General features: G+C 54.3%; 2 protein-coding genes across 35 annotated transcripts in view; one reads left to right on the forward strand and one right to left on the reverse strand.

The window, feature by feature from the left end:
- On the forward strand, positions 1–15161 carry CCDC22 (CCC complex scaffolding subunit CCDC22). The gene is made up of 17 exons (XM_005593555.5): positions 1–162; positions 1534–1711; positions 6443–6575; positions 7313–7419; positions 7545–7611; positions 7711–7889; positions 11375–11569; positions 12136–12198; positions 12289–12408; positions 12821–12940; positions 13037–13153; positions 13263–13364; positions 13447–13554; positions 13798–13893; positions 14140–14199; positions 14282–14356; positions 14789–15161. Exons 1-17 carry the CDS (start codon positions 113–115, stop codon positions 14900–14902), a joined length of 1884 nt encoding a protein of 627 aa, XP_005593612.1. The 5' UTR covers positions 1–112; the 3' UTR covers positions 14903–15161.
- The window catches only part of FOXP3 (forkhead box P3), a 19079-nt gene continuing 11531 nt past the window's right edge, over positions 15079–22626 (reverse strand). For 4 of the 34 annotated variants that reach the window (XM_074030116.1, XM_074030114.1, XM_005593552.4 and 1 more), the window contains exons 3-11: positions 21883–22021; positions 21381–21468; positions 21207–21311; positions 20214–20301; positions 19927–20007; positions 18558–18708; positions 17767–17843; positions 16304–16405; positions 15079–16123 (exon numbers count right to left, since the gene is read on the reverse strand). In XM_074030116.1, the coding sequence (XP_073886217.1) occupies positions 15974–16123; positions 16304–16405; positions 17767–17843; positions 18558–18708; positions 19927–20007; positions 20214–20301; positions 21207–21311; positions 21381–21468; positions 21883–22021 (981 nt within the window). In that variant the 3' untranslated portion in view covers positions 15079–15973. Of the gene's footprint in view, positions 16406–17766; positions 17844–18557; positions 18709–19926; positions 20008–20213; positions 20302–21206; positions 21469–21882; positions 22225–22626 lie in introns of all 34 variants that reach the window. The other 30 variants (XM_065537986.2, XM_045383661.3, XM_015443374.3 and 27 more) reach the window with 19 other exon arrangements.

A 22626-nucleotide genomic window follows, 5' to 3' on the forward strand; every position in this document is an offset into this window, starting at 1 on the left:
ACACGGCCCGTGACACTCTGGACCGCGAGCACGGAGCAGGGTTTCTACAGCTGCTCCCCACTTTCTCGGACCCGGCCCTGGACCCAGCCCCCGACTCCGACACGGCTCCACCATGGAGGAGGCGGACCGAATCCTCATCCATTCCCTGCGCCAGGCCGGCACGTAAGGACAGCGCCCCCGCCCACCCTCGAAGCCCACATCCGGGACTCTAAAGCCCAGGACCCCGTTTCCCGGGAACCTTAAAACCCGGGACCCTGACATTCAGGGCTCCAACTCAAGGATCCTAAGACCCTTACCCCCTTAACACACACACACACCCCGCCCTCCCTGACACCGACATCAGGGGCCTCCCAAATCCTTTGACCATGATATTTAGTACACCCAAAGTTCTGGGACCCAGACACTTTGAGACGTTACAACCTTGAAACCTCAAGACCCGGGACCCTGTAATCTGGGGATCTTAACATCAACACCCTGAGACCCTGTTATGTGGAGACCCTAAGACCCCTGTGCCCTAAGAACCAGGGAGCATAAAACCCCAGGACCCTGGCACCCGGGGACTCCAAAAAAATCCCTGGACCAGATACTTGGGATCCTTCAAACTCCAGTTCCCCAAACACCTGGGGCTTAAAAAACACCCAGGATCCTTTTTTTTTTTTTTCTTTTCCGAGATGGAGTCTCGCTCTGTCTCCTAGGCTGTAGTGCAGTGGTGTGATCTCAGCTCACAGCAGCCTCCGCCTCCCGGGTTCAAGTGATTCTCCTGCCTCAGCCTCCCAAGTAGCTGGTATTACAGGCGTGTGCCACCATACCCGGCTAATTTTTGTATGTTTAGCAGAGACAGGGTTTCACCATGTTGGTCAGGCTGGTCTCCAACTCCTGACCTCAAGTGATCTGCCTGCCTCCACCTCCCAAAATGCTGGGATTACAGGTGTGTGAGCCACCGCGCCCAGCCAAAAAACCCCAGGATTCTAAAATCTGACATCAGCATTTGGTCACCCTGATGCACGAAGACTCCTCTGTTCAGGGACCCTAAAAACCCAGGATGCCAACATCTAGGGAGTCTGATTTTTGTATTGCTTGAAACTAGGTGGTCTTGATATTCAGGGATCTTTATACCCAGGGATCCTGACATTTGGAACTTCTGAAAACAGCAGCCTCCTAAAATCTAGTCTTCTCAAAACTCTAGCAGCTCAATATGTATGCAGAGAACATACTATCTGGGAACCGAGAAACCCAGAGATTGTGCCACCTGGACCCTTTAACCTTTCCAGACCCCCAAATTTTGATATTTTTCTAAACTTAGTTCTCTTCTATCCACCGTTCTCCTACTCCAAGATCTTAGGACCTGAGGATTTCCCTAGTTCCTGGTTTTCCAAATGGAAGTCACAGTCACCAACATCCAGGATCTGTCTGAACTGTAGGCATCCTCCCTGCCTCTACCCTGGTACTAGTGTTTCCAAAAGGCTGCAGGGCTCAGCCTGATCCCTCTCGCCTAACTGTTCCCCTGATCAAGCCGGTCCCCTTCTTCTTCAGGGCAGTTCCTCCAGATGTGCAGACCTTGCGCGCCTTCACCACTGAGCTGGTTGTAGAGGCTGTGGTCCGCTGCCTGCGTGTGATCAACCCTGCTGTGGGCTCTGGCCTCAGCCCCCTGCTGCCTCTTGCCATGTCTGCCCGGTTCCGCCTGGCCATGAGCCTGGCTCAGGCCTGCATGGTGAGTGGCCCTCCTCCCAATGCACACATCCTCTTCCTTCCGCTTTTACAAAGTAACCAAGCTCTTCTGCAACACTTGCCTTTCCTCTGCAACACTTGCCTTTCCTCTGCAACACTTACCTTTCCTCTGTCACTTTTCCAGCGGCTTAGCTTTCATTAGTGGTTAAGGCTGCTGACTGTAGGGTCAAACTGCCTGAGTAGTTTAGATCCTAGTCCCACCACTTTGTAACTGTGTGACCCTAACCCTCTGGGCCCCAGTTTTCCTGTTTGTGAAATGGAGATGGTAAATATAGGGCTGTTATGAGGAGCAAATGAGTTTATCCAGTTTGCACCTGGGCTGCTCCTGGCTTCTATGTTTTAAATTTAGCTGCAAAACACCACCCCCACCCCATAGTATTCATTTCCTAGTTCCAGAAAACACCCTGTCTGGGTCATATACTCCTAAACTAATCACTCTCTCCTCTGGCCCAGTCTGGATGACATGGTCATTCCTTTTTTTCTTTTTTTTTTTTTTTGAGACGGAGTCTCGCTTTGTCGCCCAAGCTGGAGTGCAGTGGTGTGATCTTGGCTCACTGCAACCTCCGCCTCCCGGGTTCAAGTGATTCTCCCTGCCTCAGCCTCCTGAGTATCTGGGACTATAGGCATGCGCCACCACACCCAACTAATTTTTGTGTTCTTAGTAGAGACGGGGTTTCACCATGTTGGCCAGGATGGTTTTAATCTCTCGACCTCATGATCCACCCGCCTTGGCCTCCCAAAGTGCTGGGATTACAGGAGTGAGCCACTGTGCCCAGCCTTTTTTTTTTTTTTTTGATATGAGGTATCTCTCTGTCACCCAAGCTGGAGTGCAGTGACGTGATCTCCGCTCACTGCAACCTCCATCTCCTGGGTTCAAGCGATTCTCCTGCCTCAGCCTCCCGAGTAGCTGGGACTACAGGCATGCACCACCATGCCCAGCTAATTTTTGTATTTTTAGTAGAGACGGGGTTTCATTATGTTGGCTAGGCTGGTCTCGAACTCCTGACCTTGTGATCTGCCTGCCTTGGCCTCCCAAAGTGCTGGGATTACAGGTGTGAGCCACCGCGCCTGGCCGACACGGTCATTCCTGTAGGACACTGTGATTAGCCGCTCCTTCAGGATCCCATGGAGTTGGGATAAGGATGATTACCCAAAGGAAGTCATGCTGGTTACCTAAAAGAGTGTCTCTGCTACCTTACCTCTGTGGGAACCACACATCCTGCCTCTGCTGACAGTAATTCCAAAAATGTCTCTGTGATAGAATAAATAAAGTACTTTTCTTTTTAAAAATATTTTAATATTTTTAGAGGTAAGGGTCTTGCTATATTGCCCAGGCTGGTCTTGAACTCCTGGCCTCAAGAGATTCTCGTGCCTCTGCCTCACGAGTAGATAGGACTATAGGCACATGTCACCCTGCCCGATAATTTTTAAATTTTTCATAGAGATGGGGTCTTGCTTTTGCAGAGATGTTGCCCAGGCTGGTCTCAAGCTCCTGGCCTCAAGCAATCTTCCTGCCTTGGCCTCCTGAGCAGTTGGGACTACAGGCATGCACCACTGTGCCTGGTAAAGAGCCATTCTGATGAAGCATGCATCCCCAGTATCTAGCTGAGTCCAGTGCCTGTATTCAAGAGCTCCAAGTAATGCTACCCTCCCGGCTCACTCACTCTGTGACTTTGGGCCAGTCTCAACTTTTTTTTTTTTTTTTTTTGAGGCGGAATCTCGCACTGTTGCCCGGCCTGGAGTGTGTGGCGCGATCTCAGCTCGCTGCAACCTCCTCCGCCTCCCGGGTTCAAGCGATTCTCCTGCCTCAGCCTCCCGAGTGGCTGGGATTACAGGCGTCTGCCACCATGCCCGGCTAAGATTTTTGTATTTTTAGTAGAGATGGAGTTTCACCATCTTGGCCAGGCTGGTCTCGAACTCCTGACGTTGTGATCCACCCACCTCAGCCTCCCAAAGTGTTGGGATTACAGGTGTGAGCCACCGCACCTGGCTCTCTTAACCTTTTTGAGGCTAAGTTTCTACATGTGTAAAATGGGTATAAGAATTGTAGCTACCGTATAGCGTTGCTGTGAGGATTAAACATGAGTTAATGTGTGAAAAGCTGGTTATAATAAGCTTTGCATAAATGGGATTACTATTATTGGACAGGTCTGATCTGGAACCTGTGGCTACATAGTGAATGGAAACACTTTGAACTGACCCGGGAAGTACATGGTGGTGGAGGGACGATAGAGTAACTACCGTGAAAACTTTCATTTAGATGTAGGGGACTGGGTGGCTAGAGCTGTTAAATTTGGGCCTTGCTTGTGCCGTCTCTGTCTCTTAGCAACAGGTCTCAGAGCTCCCTCCATCCCTTGGCTCTCAGGTTCACCCAGCTCTCAGGAGTTGTCACGTTCTTCTCTCTGGGGCTCTTGGTGGCCTTATGAGGCAGGCAGTCTGTCCCCTGGCCCAGGACTGTATGTATTCTTGAGGTTAGCACTTAATAGGGGGGAAGTTTTGTCTTCTGTTTGCAGAGGAGAGTACACAGGCTCAGGCTTCCCACAGTTCTCTGCTCTTCTCTCAGTGCTGTCTCTCTTGGATTTTGTTTACCTGCTTTTGCTTACACTGATATTAGTGGGGGTTAGTAACTATGGCTTTTCCAGTGGCCAGGAAGTACATATGGGCTGGGCATGGTGTCTCTTGCATGTAATCCCAGAATTTTGGGAGTCCGAGGTGGGAGGATCAGTTGAGCCCAGGAGCTCGAGATCAGCCTGGGCAACATAGTGAGACCCCCATCTCTACAAAAAATAAAATAAAAACATAGCGGGGCATGGTGGCACACGCCTGTGGTCCCAGCTATGTGGGAGGCTGAGGTAGGAGGATTGCTTGAGGCTGGGAGGTCCAGGCTGCAGTGGGCTGTGATTGTGCCACTGCACTCTAGCCTGGGAGACAGAGTGAAACCCCATCTCAAAAAAAAAAAAAAAAAAAAAAAAAAGACTGAGGATGGTGGCTCATGCCTGTAATTCCAGCACTTTGGGAGGTGGAGGCGGGCAGATCACCAGAGGTCAGGAGTTTGAGACCAGCCTGGCCAACATGGCGAAACCTCATCTCTACTAAAAATACAAAAATTAGCCAGGTGTGCTGGCACGTGCCTGTAATCCCAGCTACTCAGGAGGCTGAGGCAGGAGAATCACCTGAACCCAGGAGGTGGAGTTTCCAGTGAGTCAAGATTGCACCACTGCACTCCAACCTGGGCGACAGAGCAAGACTCTTGTTTCCAAAAAAATAAAAAACAGGTATGTATGGTTGTCTGGCCCCCAGCAGCCTTGGTTTACCTGCAGCAGGCAAAAGGGGTTCTCTTAATCCAGCTGTGTGCTGTCCCTATAGCCTCCCTCTTCATCTCAGCACTGCCACGTTCTGGCATCTTCATTTTCATATGCCCTGCTCCTGGCAACAGTTTCTGCACCTTAGCCACGTCCATATTTTGGCACCTTTCCCACTCTTGGAATGAGTTTCTGTATCAGTCACAGCTCTTTGATTGCATATGTTAGAAAAAATCCAAAGTAAAATACCTTAAAAGCCAGTGGTTTTCATACTTATTTGACCTTGAGCCTCCAAAATAAATATATCTTGCATTGTGACCCACTATACTCCTAAGTATAGAATAATGATGGCTTCTAAGTGTACCCTGTGCCAGGCCCTGTGGTAAATAACATGGCGTTAACTCATTTAATTCTCAGGACAACCTTCTGCTGTATATACTGTTGGTATACCCTCTTTCAGATGAAGAAAGTGAAGCACAGAGGGGTTAAGTGATCTGCCTGAGGCCATATAGTTGGTAAGAGGCAAAGCTTGGGTTTGAATCCAGGAAGTCTGCTTTCAGAGGCTATGCAGTTCTAAAGCAGTGGCAACTCTGGAAGAAAAAGGCTTTCGTAGGCTGGGTGTGGTGATTCCTACCTGTAATCCCAGCACTGTGGGAGGCCGAGGTGGGCAGATTGCTTGAGCCCAGGAGTTTGAGACCAGCCTGGCCAATATGCAAAACCCTGTCTGTACTAAAAATACAAAAATTAGCCGGGTGTGGTAGCGTGCACCCGTAATTCCAGCTACTCGGGAGGCTGTATGGGAAGATCACTTGAGCCCAGGAGGCAGAGGTTCCAGTGAGCCAAAATCACGCTATTGCACTCCAGCCTGAGCAACAGAGCAAGACCCTGTCTCAAAAAAAAAAAAAAAAAAAAAAAAAAAAGGGAAAAGGCTTTCTTTCTCTCCTGGCCTGCTTCCTCGGTCCCCATCCAGAACCCTCATGAGTCCTTTTGTTCTGAGCTATTGTGCATCTGGTCTTTTTGGCCTGTTTATTTTTAGGCACTCTTTCTATAATAGGTAGATTTGCTCTTTACCTATGATATGGGCTCCAAATATTTTTTTTTGACTTTGCTTATTATATTTTTCTTTAAATATTTTCTTTCTTTTCATGCATTCAAAAGTACCCATCTTTTCTTTTATGGCCTCTGGATTTTGAGTCATAGAAAGGCCAGAGCTTTAATCTTGTTTCTTGTTCTCTGTAGCGTTGACTGTCTTCACTCTGTGGCTCCCCACAGGGCCCAGAGGCCTTGGGGAGCCGGGGGAGATTGGGAGGGTGGTGGTTAGTGAGAGAGTGGGAGTGTTTGCAGCCCAGGCCCAAGTCTCCCAGGGCAGGAGGACCCTGCCTGCTTCCTGATGGCCCCCCACCAACCCTCAGGACCTGGGCTATCCCTTGGAGCTTGGCTATCAGAACTTCCTCTACCCCAGTGAACCTGACCTCCGAGACCTGCTTCTCTTCTTGGCTGAGCGTCTGCCCACCGATGCCTCTGAGGATGCAGACCAGCCTGCAGGTACTGGGTGTCTGGGGTGTGGGTTGGGGTGGTGAGGGGAGAGGAGGGCCTTCTGGGGGCTGTAGGGCTGACAGAGGTAGAGGTAGTGAAAAGGTTGATGAGGAGGGATGGCGGTATGTGCCTTCAGGAGAGCTAGGCAGGAGGATTAGGCATCAGAGAGGGGCTACAGGGCAGGGGGCAGGGGGCTGAGGTTGAGCTGACCCCGGTGGTGCATTGGTGCTGGGAGGGGCCTCCCTGACTCAACCCCTGTGCCCTCCCTCTCTCTCACTCTGCTTTAACCACTTGGGCCTCCTGGGTCCTTCTCAAACACACCTCAGTACACTCCCGCCTCCGCACCTTTGTATCATGGGTTACCCTTCCCCTAGGTATCCTCATGGTTCACTCCCTTACCTCTTTGAGGTTAGCCTCCTCTCCAAAGCCCTCTCCTGATCCCCGCCTGGCTGCAGTCTGGATGGTACTCAGAATCCTATTCATGATCTCTTTCCTCTGCTAGCTTGCCGGCTCCCTGAAGGCAGGGACCTTTATCCAGTTTGTTCCACGAAGTAGCCCTAGTGTCTAGAACAGCGACCTGTACAGAGTAGGTGCTCAGTGTTTGTTGAATGACTGAACGTGAGAACGCAAGCTGGATAGATGTGTATCTCTGGATGGGGGTCAGGAGTGGAGGCTGGTCTCCTAGGGTATGCCCTTTTGGATTTGCAGCATTGTCACCTGATTCACTTCCTTCCCATCCCCCATAGGTGACTCAGCTATTCTCCTCCGGGCCATCGGGAGCCAAATTCGGGACCAGCTGGCACTGCCTTGGGTCCCGCCCCTCCTTCGCACTCCCAAGCTGCAGCACCTCCAGGTGGGACCCCCGATTCCCGTGGATCTTCTCTTGTCCCTGTCCGGGTGCCCAGGGTTTTGGCCCCCTACCCCTGGCGACCCTCATCCCACTTCATCCTGGAGGTTCTGAGCCTGCTCTCCCACCAGGGCTCAGCCCTCCAGAAGCCTTTCCGTGCCAGCAGGCTGGTCGTGCCCGAATTGAGTTCCAGAGGCGGTGAGCATGAGGCTGTGGGGAGGGGTGAGGAGGAAGGTGGGGGGGACCCTCATAGCGTTGCCATGCGGCAGGGCCAGCTGACTCTGTTCCTGCCTCCAGAGCCACGGGAGTTCCAGGCGAGTCCCCTGCTGCTTCCAGTCCCTACTCAGGTGCCTCAGCCTGTTGGAAGGGTGGCCTCACTCCTCGAACACCATGCCCTGCAGCTCTGCCAGCAGACGGGCCGGGACCGGCCAGGGGATGAGGACTGGGTCCCCCGGACATCCCGCCTCCCACCCCAGGTACAGCCGGATGCCTGGCTCCCTGCTGTCCGGGCTGCTGCTCACTGATGCTCCCGCTGGTCCTGTGCTCCTCTCCTTCCCTACTTTGTCCCTCCCTTCCGTTGTTTCCCCTCTGTGTGCACTTACCCACCTCCCCACCTGAAAGAACACTGGAGTCAGAAAAAAGGAGAACCTGGGACAAGTCAGTATCCCTCCTCAGAGCCTTGGTTTCCTATGCTAAAAAATCGGATAGTAATAGTGCTCTCCTCTCAGGGTAGTAGTTAGACTGAATAATGTGCATGAGATTCCTGGCAACCGGAGCAATCCGGATGCCTGCCTTCATTCATTCATTCATTCATTCATTCATTCATTCATTCATTTGCTCTGTCTTGCTCTGTCACCCAGGCTGGAGTGCAGTGGCATGATCTTGGCTCACTGCAACCTCCATCTCCCGGGTTCAAGCGATTCTCCTGCCTCAGAATCCCAAGTAGCTGGGATTACAGGCTTGCACCACCACACCTGGCTAATTTTTATATTTTTGGTAGAGGCAGGGTTTTGCCATGTTGGCCAGGCTGGTCTCGAACTCCTGACCTCAGGTGATCTGCCCACCTTGGCCTCCCAAAATGTTGGGATTACAGGCATGAGCCACCGTGCCTGGCCCCACTCTTTCTCTGTTTCTGCACTTGCCACTGATGTTCATTTTTCCGGTTTCTAGGTTTTTGCACTATTTCTGCCTGTCCCCATTATTCTAGTTCTGTGTTTTTGCTGCTTCTCTTTCTTACCTGTCTCCTCATTTCTGTACTGAATTTCTCTCTCGCTCTGTTTACCTATCTGTTTTCCCTTCTCTGTCCACTTTATCTGTTCCCTCTTCTTCTCTGGGCACCTTTGTATCTGTGTCCCCTTCTGCTCTGTCCACCTCTGTATCTGTCCCCTTCCTTGCTGTCCACCTATATATCTGTCACCCCTCTGCCTCTGTTTACTTCTTCATCTCTCTCCTCTTCCTCTCTGTCCATCTCTGTATCTGTTGCCCATTCCCTCTGTCCACTTCTTTATCTGTCCCTTCTTCCTCTCTGTCCACCTCTGTATTTGTCCCTCCTTCCCTTCTGTCCATCTCTTTATTTGTCCCCTCTTCTTCTGTCTTTTTTTTTGAGATGGGGTCTCACTCTGTCACCCAGGCTGGACTATAGTGGCATGATCAGGGCTCAAGGCAGCCTCGAATTCCCAGGTTCAAGCAATCCTCCCACCTCAGGCATCTGAGTAGCTGGGACTACAGGTGCATGCGCCCAGCTAATTTTTGTATTTTTTTTAGAGATGGGGTTTTGCCATGTTGACCAGGCTGGTCTCAAACTCCTGACCTGAAGCGATCTGCCCACCTTGGCCTCCCAAAGTGCTGGGATTACAGGCATGAGCCACCGTGCCCGGCCGCCTCTTCTCTACCTCTTTGTCCCCTCTTCTTCTCTATCCATCTCTGTATCTGTCCCCTCTTCCCCTCTGTCCACCTCTGTATCTGTCCCCTCCTTCTCTCTGTCCACCTCTCTGTCACCCCTCTCCCTCTGTCCATTTCTTTATCTGTCCCCTTTTCCTCCTGTCCACTTCTCTTTCTCCCTCCCTGCATTCTGCTCTATTTCTGTCCCCTCTTCCTCTTTGTTCACCTGGGTATCAGTACCCCTCCCCTTCTGTCCACCTTTATATCTGTCCCCTCTTCCTCTCTGTCCACCTCTGTATTTGACCCCCCTCTCCTTCTGTCTGCCTCTTTTTTTTTTTTTTTTTTTTTTTTTGAGGCGGAGTCTCGTTCTGTCGCCCAGGCTGGAGTGCAGTGGCGCGATCTCGGCTCACTGCAAGCTCCGCCTCCCGGGTTCCCGCCATTCTCCTGCCTCAGCCTCCCGAGTAGCTGGGACTACAGGCGCCCGCCACCTCGCCCGGCTAGTTTTTTGTATTTTTTTAGTAGAGACGGGGTTTCACCATGTTAGCCAGGATGGTCTCGATCTCCTGACCTCGTGATCCACCCGTCTCGGCCTCCCAAAGTGCTGGGATTACAGGCTTGAGCCACCGCGCCCGGCCTGTCTGCCTCTTTATCTGTCCCGTCTTCCTCTGTGTCTACATCTCTGTCTGTCCCTCTTTTTCTCCACCTCTGTGTCGGCCCCCTCCTGGTCTGTCCACTTTCTTATTTGTCCTTTCTTTCTCTGTCTTCATCTCTGTGTCTTTTTTATTTATTTATTTTTATTTTTATTTTTTTTGAGATGGAGTCTCCCTCTGTCGCCCAGGCTGGAGTGCATTGGCGCGATCTTGGCCCACTGCAACCCCTGCCTCCCAGGTTCAAGTGATTCTCCTGCCTCAGCCTCCCAAGTAGCTAGGACTACAGGTGTGCACCACCATGCCCAGCTAATTTTTGTATTTTTAGTAGAGACGGGGTTTCACCACGTTGGCCAGGATGGTTTCGATCTCTTGACCTCGTGATCCATCTGCCTCAGCCTCCCCAAGTGTTGTGGTTACAGGTGTGAGCCACCGCGCCCGGCCATCTGTCTCTGTTTTTATAATCTATAGTAATTTTCAAACATAAATGTGGAGAGAATATTCTAGTGAATCCTATGTGCCATTTTGCCAACTTTTCTTCATCTGTTCTCTCCCAAATTTTTCTTCGTTGCTGTATTATTTTAAAGCAAATCCCAGACATCATGTCATTTCAACTCTAAATACTTAGGATTACATCTCTTAACTCATGAGGACATTCAGTTTTCAAGGTAACCACTGGACCATTTTCATGGCTAATGAAGTTAACAATGATATCTTGTGGTTTTTGTTCTTTTTTTTTTTTTGAGACGGAGTCTTACTCTGTTGCCCAGGCTGGAGTGCAATGGTGTGATCTCACTTCAGTGCAACCTCCACCTCCTGGAGGTGGAGTGCACTAAGTTTTGTATTTTTAGTAGAGTTGGGGTTTCACCATGTTGGCCAGGCTGGTCTTGAACTCCTGACCTCAGGTGATCTGCCTACCTTGGCCTTTCAAAGGGCTAGGATTACAGGCATGAGCCACTGCACCCAGCCAACAATGATATCTTAATACCATCCAACACTGAGTTCATAATCAGATTTTCCCAGTTATCTTGAAACTCTCTGTTCTTGTCCCTCTCTTGCCTCTCTCTCTCTGCCACCTTCTGTACCTGGTACCTTTGATTCCCTGTCTCTGCTCTGTCCCCTGATAACCTGTCTATGATTCTCTTGGATTTGGGGGCTCTAGGCTCACCCCGCTCTCTTCCCACATTCTTCTCCAGCATGGGGATTTAGTGGGTGGAGAGAAGTATGTCTGTGAGCAAGAGAAGACCCCTTTCCTCAAGGAGATCCCGGGCTGGTGGAGCAGTAGAGCAGAGCAGGGCCTGCCTTAGTGGGAAGGCTGGAGGGTGGGGATGACTTGTTTGTATACTCTTGTCAGGGGGTCCTTGGAGGAGGCAGGGCCTTGGGTGCTAGGTGGGCCCCTACATCCTTCTGCTTCCCCTGCCTTTTCTCCCAAGGAGGACACACGGGCTCAGCGGCAGCGGCTGCAGAAGCAACTGACTGAGCATCTGCGCCAAAGCTGGGGCCTGCTTGGGGCCCCCATACAAGCCCGAGACCTGGGAGAGCTGCTGCAGGCCTGGGGTGCTGGGGCCAAGACTGGTGCTCCTAAGGGCTCCCGCTTCACGCACTCAGAGAAGTTCACCTTCCATCTGGTGGGTGCACCTGAGGACATGGGATGTGTGGCTGGATGTGGCAGGCTTGGAGGGTGGCTTTTTGTGTCAGCGCCACACCTTTATCCACACACAGGTTCTTGTGTTCCCACTGGACAGGCCCTTGCCCACTGGGGGTGGGTACCCAGAGGTCCCCTAGCTTCTTAGGGACTTGACTGGAGAAAATGTGAATAGGTGGGAACCATGCAAGGGTGTGGGGGTGTTCTTGGGGCAACACCCCCTTTCCTCAGGCAGTTTCCTTTGAGCATATCTTCTGTCCTAAGATGTTCACTCTGAGGGCCCCCCCATCCTTCTCATGGGCATTCGAGGCTTGAGAGATGGGCAGGTGGGTAGGAGCTGTGTCAGGGTCAGGGAGCTTTCTCCATGAGCAAGCACTCTGGCCTGAGGTTGCAGATGGTGCCTTTACCCACATAGTCACAGTCTAGCCGCCATCAGTGCTTGAGTGGGCACGCATGCTGCACTGGGGGCAGTTCTCAGGGGAGGCTGAGGCTGGGCCACGTGAGGAAGGGCCTTCCCCGACAACCAGGATGCCCCCGTCACTCCCCTAGGAGCCCCAGACCCAGGCCACTCAGGTGTCAGATGTGCCGGCCACCTCCCGGCGGCCTGAACAGGTGAGCAGAGTGGGTTGGAGGGGGGTGTCCCAGGCCCTTGCTTGTCTACTGGGCCTGACACCCCGACCCTGACTGGCCTGGGCCTCCCAGGACACATGGGCAGCTCAGGAACAGGAGCTCGAGTCCCTTCGGGAGCAGCTGGAAGGAGTGAACCGCAGCATTGAGGAGGTTGAGGCCGACATGAAAACCCTGGGCGTCAGCTTTGTGCAGGTGAGGGGAGGGGGAGGGGCTGCACGTTGGGCTAGGTCAGAAGGAGGGCCTCAGGGTGTGAGGGACTAGACGGGACAAGAGGTGCTCTGTAGAGGTCTGCACATGGCAGAAGGGTTCCTGAGAGCTGTTGGGGATCCGTGGGTCTCTTGAGGGTGGCTGTGAGAATCAGGCCGGGGTGAGGGTCTGTGGGCATCTATGGGGCACCGTGGGTCTGCATGGGCAGGGGATTGAGGGGTCCTCAGAGGGTCTGTGGGCATCTGTGGGGCACCACGGGTCTGCATGGACAGGGGATTAGGGGGTCCTCGGCACCAGCGTGGAGCTGTCAGAGAGGCCTGTGGGGGCCACGGGGGTATACAGTCATCTGTGGAGCTCCATGGGGGCTGTGGCATGTGACTGGGTGTCCGCGGGCCAGGCAGAGTCTGAGTGCCGGCAGAGCGAGCTCAGCACAGCGGAGCGTGAGCAGGCCCTGCGCCTGAAGAGCCGCACGGTGGAGCTGCTGCCTGATGGGGCTGCCAACCTTGCCAAGCTGCAGGTGGGGTTGGGGATGTGGCTGGGTGGGGAGAGGCAGGGCGTGGCTGGGCGGGGTTGGAGGGCCCAGCCTGTGTGACACATACCCACCCCCCACCAGCTTGTGGTGGAGAATAGTGCCCAGCGGGTCATCCACTTGGCGGGTCAGTGGGAGAAGCACCGGGTCCCACTCCTGGCTGAGTACCGCCACCTCCGAAAGCTGCAGGATTGCAGAGAGGTAAGCAGTGGGGCACTGGGCTGTGGGCAGGCCAGGGAAGACTCGTTCCCTCTCTAGGGGGCCATCCCTGTGCTCTGCTCACTGTCTTCTGCCTGTGGGCTCCTGGCAGCTGGAATCTTCTCGACGGCTGGCAGAGATCCAAGAACTGCACCAGAGTGTCCGGGCAGCTGCTGAAGAGGCCCGCAGGAAGGAGGAGGTCTATAAACAGCTGGTAAGGCCTGTGTGAGGGACCTGGGTAGCTTAGGAGGGTGGGGGGCAGGTCCTGGGGCAGTGCCTGCTATGTCCCTGCCTAGGTGTCAGAGCTGGAGACTCTGCCCAGAGATGTGTCCCGGCTGGCCTACACCCAGCGCATCCTGGAGATCGTGGGCAACATCCGGAAGCAGAAGGAAGAGATCACCAAGGTACGCCGCCAGGGCCACGGAGGGTGGGTCATGTGGGCTGTCAGGCATGGTGTGGCTGCACACAGGGACCTCACACCCTCAGGCGGAGCTGTCCAGTCGCACTCTAACACAGAATAGTCACACACAATCCATCCCAGCCACCCCTGACACAGTGACACAGTCCCTGTCTGGTGCACATGAGGACCCTCCACTGCAGCCAGCCTGCCCCAGGCAGGGGCTCATGGCCACCATGGTGTCTGCCAGATCTTGTCTGACACGAAGGAGCTTCAGAAGGAAATCAACTCCCTATCTGGGAAGCTGGACCGGACGTTTGCGGTGACTGATGAGCTTGTGTTCAAGGTGTGGGGCAGGTTGGGTGGGGGTGAGTGGGGTGAGGCTGGGCTGCTGCCTTGTGCATCTGCTAACGGGCTGGCTGGGGTCCAGACCCAGGCCCTGTGCGAGGCTGGAGGTGCACTGATGCCCAGGGCTGGCTTTGTTTCATGGAGGATGAAGCTAGTGGGGTGGTGGGAGAGGGTGGCCTTCTTAGGGCATGGAGATGGTCAAGGGCAGCCCACTGATACCTTTGAGGTCCCTGTGTCTGGTCAGGATGCCAAGAAGGACGATGCTGTTCGGAAGGCCTATAAGTATCTAGCTGCCCTGCACGAGGTGAGGGGAGACATGTGCCTGGGGTGGGGCTGCTGGGGGTGGGTGGGGCTGGATGCAAGCCTTCTGCTCCTGTTGTCCCCAGAACTGCAGCCAGCTCATCCAGACCATTGAGGACACAGGCACCATCATGCGGGAGGTTCGAGACCTCGAGGAGCAGGTAAGGCCTGGGGGCAGGATGGGGAGCCAAGGCAGGTGGGGGGACAGTTGCTCAGGTTATGCTGAGAGAGGCTGTGGAGCCAGACACAGCCTATGGCTGGACACCCAGCCCTGCCCCTTAGTGCCTGTGCCTGTGACCTGGGACAGGCAAGTGGCCTACTGTGAGCCCCAGCTTCCACCCCAAGGGCCCTCCTTCCTGCCTCCCAGGGCCATGGGCAAAGGCTTCAGTTTAAAGATGTAGGGGGAATCCTGCCACATGGCAAAGGATGCTTTGGGTAGAGGGAACACCACATGAGTCCTGGCCATGGGACAGAGCAGGCTGTTGTTGAAGGTGGTGGGAGGGGCCCAGAGTAGCTGTGATGGGGGCTGGCGAGCAGGAGCTGGGAAAGGGGCTGTGTGTGCGCTGAGGGGGCATGTGTTCACGTTGCCTCAGATCGAGACAGAGCTGGGCAAGAAGACCCTCAGCAACCTGGAGAAGATCCGGGAGGACTACCGAGCCCTCCGCCAGGAGAACGCTGGCCTCCTGGGCCGGGTCCGGGAGGCCTGAGGAGCTGCCGGCAGAGGTCTCTCCCCAGCCTCAGGCAGGGATTTGGGGTGCTAGAGGCAGTGGCCAAGCACATGCCCTAGCTACTTCCTCCACTGCCCAGTTCCTTCTGCTGCAGCCTTGGACCCAGACCCCTGCCCACTGACCGCAGCCCTTATATGGGGTGATAGTCCAGCATGTGGGGAGCTCGGCTGCAGTTTATTGGGGATGGTACTGTGGGTTGGGGGCCTTGAATCCCAAATAAATGAGTAGTTCCTCTGCAGTCTAAGCTGAGGCATGGATCAGGGCTCAGAGAATGGGAGTGAGGTGAGTGGCAGGGGAGACAACGGGATATTTTTGGCAAGTCAGTGTGTGTGGCTGTGTGTGTCTGCATGGGACTCAAGAGACCCATTGTGGGGCTGTGCGTGTGCACATGCGTGAGGTAACGCAGGTGAATTCTAACAGGCCGTGTGTGTGAGTGAGCATGTGTTGGGACCTCAGATCCTGAGGGTACCGACGCTGCTTCTGTGTAGGCCTCTGGGCACACCCGTGTGACAGTGCCCCTATGGGTCCTGAGGCTGGCTGTGGGTGTGCGCCTTGGGGGATGTGGGTTGTCAGGGCTGTGCTTGTGTGTGATTGTGTGACGATGCAGCTTTGAGGTTGTTTGAGTGTACTGAGGCAGGCTCTCTGTGTTTTGGGGTTTATGTTGAGTGAGGGACAGGATTGTGACATTTTGTGTGTCTATGTGACTTTTCCAGCCCTGAAGTCATCTGTGCGAGCAGCTGAGGCAGGCTGTGTGTGGCTGGTTGTGAAGGCTCTTGTTTGGCTGCAGGGCTCGACTGGGGGGTGTGTCTGGGGCAGAGGTCGGGGCTGGGGCCAGGAATGGGGCCCCTCTGAGCAGCCTTGGGGCAAAGGATATGATGGGGGAGGGATGGCTGCCAATGGGGGAACAGGGGCCCTGGCAGGCAAGACAGTGGAAATCTCACTTCTTGTTCCCTGTGGGCACATCCAGGGCCTGTCATCTCTGACCCCACCACCTCTGCCTCCCACCAGTTTGGCCCCTGTTCGTCCGTCCTCCTTTCCTTGATCTTGAGGTCAGGGGCCAGGTGTAGGGTTGGAACACCTGCTTGGCCTCTGGCTCCGTTTCTTGCGGAACTCCAACTCATCCACGGTCCACACAGCCCCCTTCTCGCTCTCCACCCGCACAAAGCACTTGTGCAGGCTCAGGTTGTGGCGGATGGCGTTCTGTGGAAGGCCGGGGACGGGGAGCAGGTGGGCGTCAACCTCTGAGGCCAGCAGCCACCACCAGCAACCCACATCCCGTTCCTCCCCAATGTGCCTATAAGCCCAGCCCCAGGCCTGCCCACTTCGAGCTGCGGTGGCACTTGAGGCCATCCCAGCCACCGCCACCTCAGAGGAGCTCACCTTCCAGGTGGCAGGATGGTTTCTGAAGAAGGCGAACATGCGTGTGAACCAGTGGTAGATCTCATTGAGTGTCCGCTGCTTCTCTGGAGCCTCCAGGATGGCCTGGAAGTTGGGGGGTGGGATAAGGGGCACGTTCCCCAAAGTTGGGGTTTAGAGGGGCTGTGACCTACCCTGAGCCATCTGACATGGGGGTGGAATTGTGGGGGCAGATAATCAGGGACAGGACTAGATGTGGGGTGAAGCATGGGGTCAAAGATGGAGTTAGAAAAGGGGTGAAGTGTCGGGTCGGGCAGGGTTAGATGTGGGGTGTGGGTATGGTTGTTCTGGGATTAGGTAACGGATCAGGACTGAGGTTGGGAGTGGGGTCTTGTTCAGGGCTAGGGCTGAAGTGAGGTGAAAGGTCTGGGATGGAGTTGGAGTTGGGGTTCTCTGTGGAGGTGACATTTCAGGGTTGGGGAAGGTGAAGGGTCAGAAGTGGGGTCAAGGATTTGGAAGGGGTAAAGGGCGAGGCCAACTTAAGGGTCAGGGAAGGGGTGGGTTAAGAGTCAGGCTGGGGGTGAACTCAGGTGGGTCTAGGGGTGAGGGATGGGATGACGTGGCTTTAAGTCAGGAGCCAGAGATGGGTTGAATTATTGAGTATCTTCCATGTCAGGGACGTGGTTAGGTGATTAGGCTCGGGGCAAGGATGAGGTTAGTTGTGGGGTTCGGTGTGGAGTGAGGCTGAGGGTCAGGGAATTTGATCAGTCTGAATTCAGGAATGGGATTACAGAGTCAGCGATGATGATTGCAGTGAGGTTATCAGTCAGGATGGGACTAGGTCAGGGCTTCAGTTCAGAGATAGTTGGGGAATGTCTGGTATCATGTAGGGGTGAGGTTCAGGTTTGGGGTTAGGTGTGGGGCTAGGATGAAGGTTCTGAGAAGGCATTGGGGACGCTGAGATGAAGGAGTTGGGATGGGGTGATGAAGTTAAGGGTCAGATGAGTGTTACAAGGAAAGGCTGGGAATGGTGCCCAGCTGGGGGTGTATTGACATACTGGAGTACGTTGGGGCCAGGGAAGGAGATGGGGTTGGGTTGGCATAAAGGCTGGGGAAGGAGTTAGAGTAAGAGCTGGGGTATGTTTAGGGCAAGGTGCAGAGATGGGGTTAGCTTTGGGCTATTTTATAGGTCCAGGAGAGGGTTAGGTATGGGGCTGAGGTGGACATCTGGAAGGGGATAGGTTTAGGGTCAGAATTTGGCATGCTCTGGCCTGGATAGTGGTTTAGGTTTGGATTCGTGGACAGGTTTGGGGTGAAGCTAGCATGAGGGGTCACATTTGAGGCGTGGCTTGGGGCTCCTTGGGGCTGGGGCTTGGGAATGGAGGAACCCACTCTGAGGGCGCTCAGGGGGAGACAGGAGTTTGGGAGGCAGGTCCCCCACCCCATCTTTGTCTTCCTCCTCCTTGGGGCCGAGCTGCCCTGCTTACCCAGCGGATGAGCGTGGCATAGGTGAAAGGGGGTCGCATATTGTGGAACTTGAAGTAGTCCATGTTGTGAAGGAACTCTGTCAGAGGGTGGGGATGAATCAAGCCCCATGCAGGACCTCCTAGCTAGCTCCCTGTCCCCTCTCCCTACAAGGTGAGTCTACAGGCCTGAGATCTCACCGTCAACACCTGTGTCCACGGGCACAGGTACTGTTTGCTGAGCACCTGACATAAGTTGTATCATTTATTCTTAGCACCACTTCTGCCAAAATAGTTCTCCCCGAGGTTGCAAAGAAGCGGAGTAACTTGCATACCAAAGGATGCAAGAGGTTAAATGGCAGAGCCAGGATGACAGTCAAGGTCTCTGATCCCTGCTAAGCCTACAGGCCAGGCCTGGTGGACAGCAGTGGATAGGTGAGCTCGGGCGAATCCACCCCGATTTTCCTTGGTCAGGGGAGGAAAGGAGGTGCTCCTGGAATTACTTAGCAGGGTCCCTCCCTTCTGATGGCCGAATGTAGTAGCTGGAGTCCAGAGTGGGTGAGGCATGGCCCCAATCCCCAGGGGAGTCAGAGCTAGGGGCCAGATACTCGAGACCATATGGGGGACTTTCAGGCCACGAACATTCTGAAAGGAAGCTTTTGTGAGCGGATGCATTTTCCCAAAGGCTGAGTGGTGGCAGCTGCGGCGGTGGTGGTGGTGGGAAGGGGCAGCATGGAGCTCCTTTGCACCCTCCTCCCAGAGCCTGTCAGGATTAGGAGCTTGGGAGCACTGTGTAGTGCAAGGACCATTCTTACCTGGGAATGTGCTGTTTCCATGGCTACCCCACAGGTGCCTCCGCACAGCAAACAGGCTGTCAGGGGCCTCCCGGGGGCCAGACCAGGCTGGGACGGCACTGCCTTGGCTGCCAGCAGCTACAATGCAGCAGGAGCCCTTGTCAGATGATGCCTGGGGGAGGGGTAGACGCTGGTGACCCAGAGGCTTAAACTTCCCACTTTTTACTTTTTATTTTTTTTGAGACTGAGTCTTGCTCTGTCGCCCAGGCTGGAGTGCAGTGGTGCGATCTCGGCTCACTGCTATCCCCCGACTTTCCGGGTTCAAGCAATTCTTCCTTTTTTTTTTTTTGAGTTGGAGTCTCACTCTGTCACCCAGGCTGGAGTGCAGTGGCGCGATCTCAGCTCACTGCAAGTTCCGCCTCCCGGGTTCATGACATTCTCCTGCCTCAGCCTCCCAGTAGCTGGGACTATAGGCACCCGCCACCACGCCCGGCTAATTTTTTAGGTTCAAGCAGCCTCAGCCTCCCGAATACCTGGGACTACAGGTGCCCGCCACTATGCCCCGCTAATTTTTGTATTTTTGGTAGAGACGGGGTTTCACCATGTTGGCCAGGCTGGTCTCGAACTCCTGACCTCATGTGATCCACCTGCCTCGGCCTCCCAAAGTGCTAGGATTACAAGCGTGAGCCACACTGCACCCGGCCCCACTTTATTTTTAAATCAGTGTTTTCCAAAGCAAAGACGCCCTCTTCTAAATTCCAGTCTGAAGTGGAATCCCACAAAACAGCATGAGCCATATTTATTAGAGCGCAGGTGTGGATGTCGTATGTGGCCACTGATGCTGAGACCATGAGCTGGGGTTGAATAGGGCTCTTTACCACTCAATCGTGACCTTGGGAAAGTCACCTAAACCTCCCTGGCCTCAATTTTCCTCATCTGTACATTGGCATCATGAGAAATAAACTACCACCAGCAAAGCACTCAAAAACAGTGCCTGGCCTCCAGGGCTGGGTTCATGGGTGTGTGACCTGTGTGGTTATGTGGCACCCTGTGCTTTGTTTAATGCTCTGTGGTCGCCATCTTGAAATCTGAACAAGGGGCCCTGCAGGTTACATAGCTGGTCCTGCTGGCGCACAGCCTGCGTCTGGAAAGTCTTTGGCTATTTGCATTTGCTTTGACAACTCAGGATCACAGTGTTTGGGGATCTTGGGGTCAGAGGGTTTGTAAGTGGAGGGGGACAGATTTCTAGGTCTGGGCATGTTTGGAGCTGGGGACAGGGGACCCTAGCTCTCAGGACCTGCATGTGAGGTTAGGTTCCCTGCACCCTGCAGACCTCCTCCCTGCCCCCCAGCGGTCTGAGTCTGCCACCACCAGTCCTGGGGTCGCTCACCACAGATGAAGCCTTGGTCAGTGCCATTTTCCCAGCCAGGTGGGCCTGCATAGCACTCAGCTTCTCCTTCTCCAGCACCAGCTGTGAAATGGCACAAACATGAGGCCTCAGCCTGGCCCTTCTCTGCCACATCTTTGCCCAGGCTACGGTATTCCCTGGGAGTGCCCACTCCTCTTCCTTCCTTTCTATCAGCCCTCGTCCCAGGTGAACTTGGTTTCTGGCACATGGTGGACAGAAGGTTTTGTGTACTATCCCTGTCCCCTACCCCCCCACTGCCCTGGCATTACCTGCTGCTCCAGAGACTGTACCATCTCTCTCTGGAGGAGACATTGTGCCCTGCCCTTCTCATCCAGAAGATGGTCTGCTTGGCAGTGCCTAAGTAGGGAGAAGATTCCATGCAGGTGACCAGGACAGGCCTGGCCTGGCTCAGTGCTCTGAATGGGGAGGGCCCAGACCCTCTGGGAGGTCTCTCGTTTGAGCCCCAGCTCCTCTCCCCTCTCTATCTCAGTCTCTGTCTCATACTCCTCATTCCCTTAACACATGCCACTCGGCACCTACTGCATGTCAGGCCTGAGCTCACCACTTGAGCCTGGCCAGGGTGCTGGAGATAATATTGGAAGTGTGGTGAGCTGAGAATGGGCCAGGGAGGTGAGAGTGGGCAAGGCATTCCGGGTGGAGGGGACGGCCTGTGCAAAGGCCTGGCTGCAAGGAAGACAGGACATGCGGGGTTGCTGCTAAGGGTTGTGTGCAGTGTGTGTGTGAGAGAGAGAGAGAGAGAGAGAGAGGAGAGAGAGAGAGAGAGGCATGGGGGGACTGAGGGGAGGCAGCAGCAGCCATCTAGAGGAGCTAGAACTTTGGGGACAGTAGAATAAGGCTGGCATGTTGGCATGAGGAGTAGCAGGGCAAAGCAGTTAGGAGTGCAGAATCTGGAGCCTGGCTGCATGGGTTCAAATCCCAGATCTGTCACTCAGGAACTGGGAGATTTTGATCAAGGCCCTTAACCTCTTTGGCCTCAGTCTCCTTGTCTGTAAAATGGGGGTAAATAACAGAACAAATGTTTCTTATTATACATATGAGGAAACTGAGGTCCAGAGAAGCTAAGTAATTTGTCCAAGGTCACACAGCCAGTCAGGGATGGAGCTAGGATTTGAACCCACAGTCTCAGAGTTTAGCTCTTTCATCTTACTACTTATTGGGATTAAGCCTGGGCTGAGATCTGTACCCCAGACCTCTCCCCACAAGCCAGGGCCAGTGGACTGGCACAGGCCTGGGCCACTCACTTGAGGAAGTCCTCTGGCTCTTCGAAGACTTTCTCACATCCGGGCCACTTGCAGACACCATTTGCCAGCAGTGGGTAGGAGCTCTGGGGCATGGCCGAAAGGGTGCTGGGGGGATAGAGGGTGTCAGGGGAGGGGATAGGAGGGTGAGGATCCTTCCCAGCCCTGTCCACTGACCTGTCCTTCCTGGGTGCACCAGGATTTGGGAAGGTGCAGAGCAGTGCTGGCTCCCTGGACACCCATTCCAGGCTGGCCACGTTGATCCCTGTGGGTGGGGACAGGGCATCTCTGGAGGCTGTGGGCTGGGCTCTGGAGCTTGACCCACAAGGCCTCTCATTTTGAGCTTCCCACCCTCCTGAGCCTCAAAAACCCTGACTCCCAGGGGGTTCTGCTGTCCCCAAAGTCCCAGGCTTCTGGCAGAGAAGCTTAAAGACGGCCATTCGCAGGTGCTGACATTTTGACTAGCTTTGTAAAGCTCTGTGGTTTCGTGATTTTGACATTCTGCATCTTTAAGGTTCTGCACCTGACATTTTTTGGAGGTTGGAGTTTCCAAGCCTCTGAGACCTGACACCTTTGACCCTCAGAGGACTGCAATTCAGAATAGCCTACACTGCTCACGGCCAAGGATCTGGGGACCCAGGGGTTCTGTGAAGCCATGGGGTATGGGCTGAGGTGTTACCAGGTGGGAGGCCAGGCCGGGCCTTGAGGGAGAAGACCCCAGTGGCAGTGGTGGGTGGTGGGAGGCTGATCATGGCTGGGCTCTCCAGGGGGTGCACCTGCAGCACAGGGGTCCGGGCGTGGGCATCCACCGTTGAGAGCTGGGGGGCACATGTGGGCTGTGGTTCAGCCTGGCTTGGGGTCCCTCCCCACAGTTCTCCCACCTGCTCCCTCCTCCCTGCCCATTCACCGTCCATACCTGGTGCATGAAATGTGGCCTGTCCTGGAGGAGTGCCTGTAAGTGGGGCAAGGGGCCCAGCCGTGCCCCGGAGGGTGCCACCATGACTAGGGGCAGTGTGGGCAGCTGGGCAGAAAGGCAGGTGGGTGAGAGGCCATCCTGATCCTCAGTGTTCTGTGTCTAATTCATATACTCTGCACTGCAAGCCCACATGGTAGATGCTATGATCGTCCCCCTTTTATACGTGTGGAAACTGAGGCTTATGGAGATCGAGTAACTTTTTAAAGATCAAACAGCTAATAAGTCGCAGAGCTGGCCTCAACCCTATCACCTCACCTCCTTGGCCCCAGTCCTCTCCTCTTGTCACATGGGGATGGGGACACATAGCTATGCCCATGGGACTATAATATGGCCTCCTCTTCTCCTGAGACAGGGATTGGGAGGTTGGGGAGAGCCTCCAATCTCTGAGGCCTGGCAGGTGGGGACTTTCTTGGCCCTGCAACATCTGCATAAGTCACAGACTTGCCT

Source organism: Macaca fascicularis, chromosome X (assembly GCF_037993035.2).
Source record: "Macaca fascicularis isolate 582-1 chromosome X, T2T-MFA8v1.1".
Lineage (NCBI taxonomy): Eukaryota > Metazoa > Chordata > Mammalia > Primates > Cercopithecidae > Macaca > Macaca fascicularis.

Bases quoted from the DNA above. Each gene is read 5' to 3' on its own strand.
- CCDC22 (XM_005593555.5), top strand. From the start codon at position 113: ATGGAGGAGGCGGACCGAATCCTCATCCATTCCCTGCGCCAGGCCGGC. The intron at 6,576-7,312 runs GTACTGGGTGTC...CATCCCCCATAG, and splicing joins GGATGCAGACCAGCCTGCAG to GTGACTCAGCTATTCTCCTC. The intron at 13,894-14,139 runs GTGTGGGGCAGG...GTGTCTGGTCAG, and splicing joins CTGATGAGCTTGTGTTCAAG to GATGCCAAGAAGGACGATGC.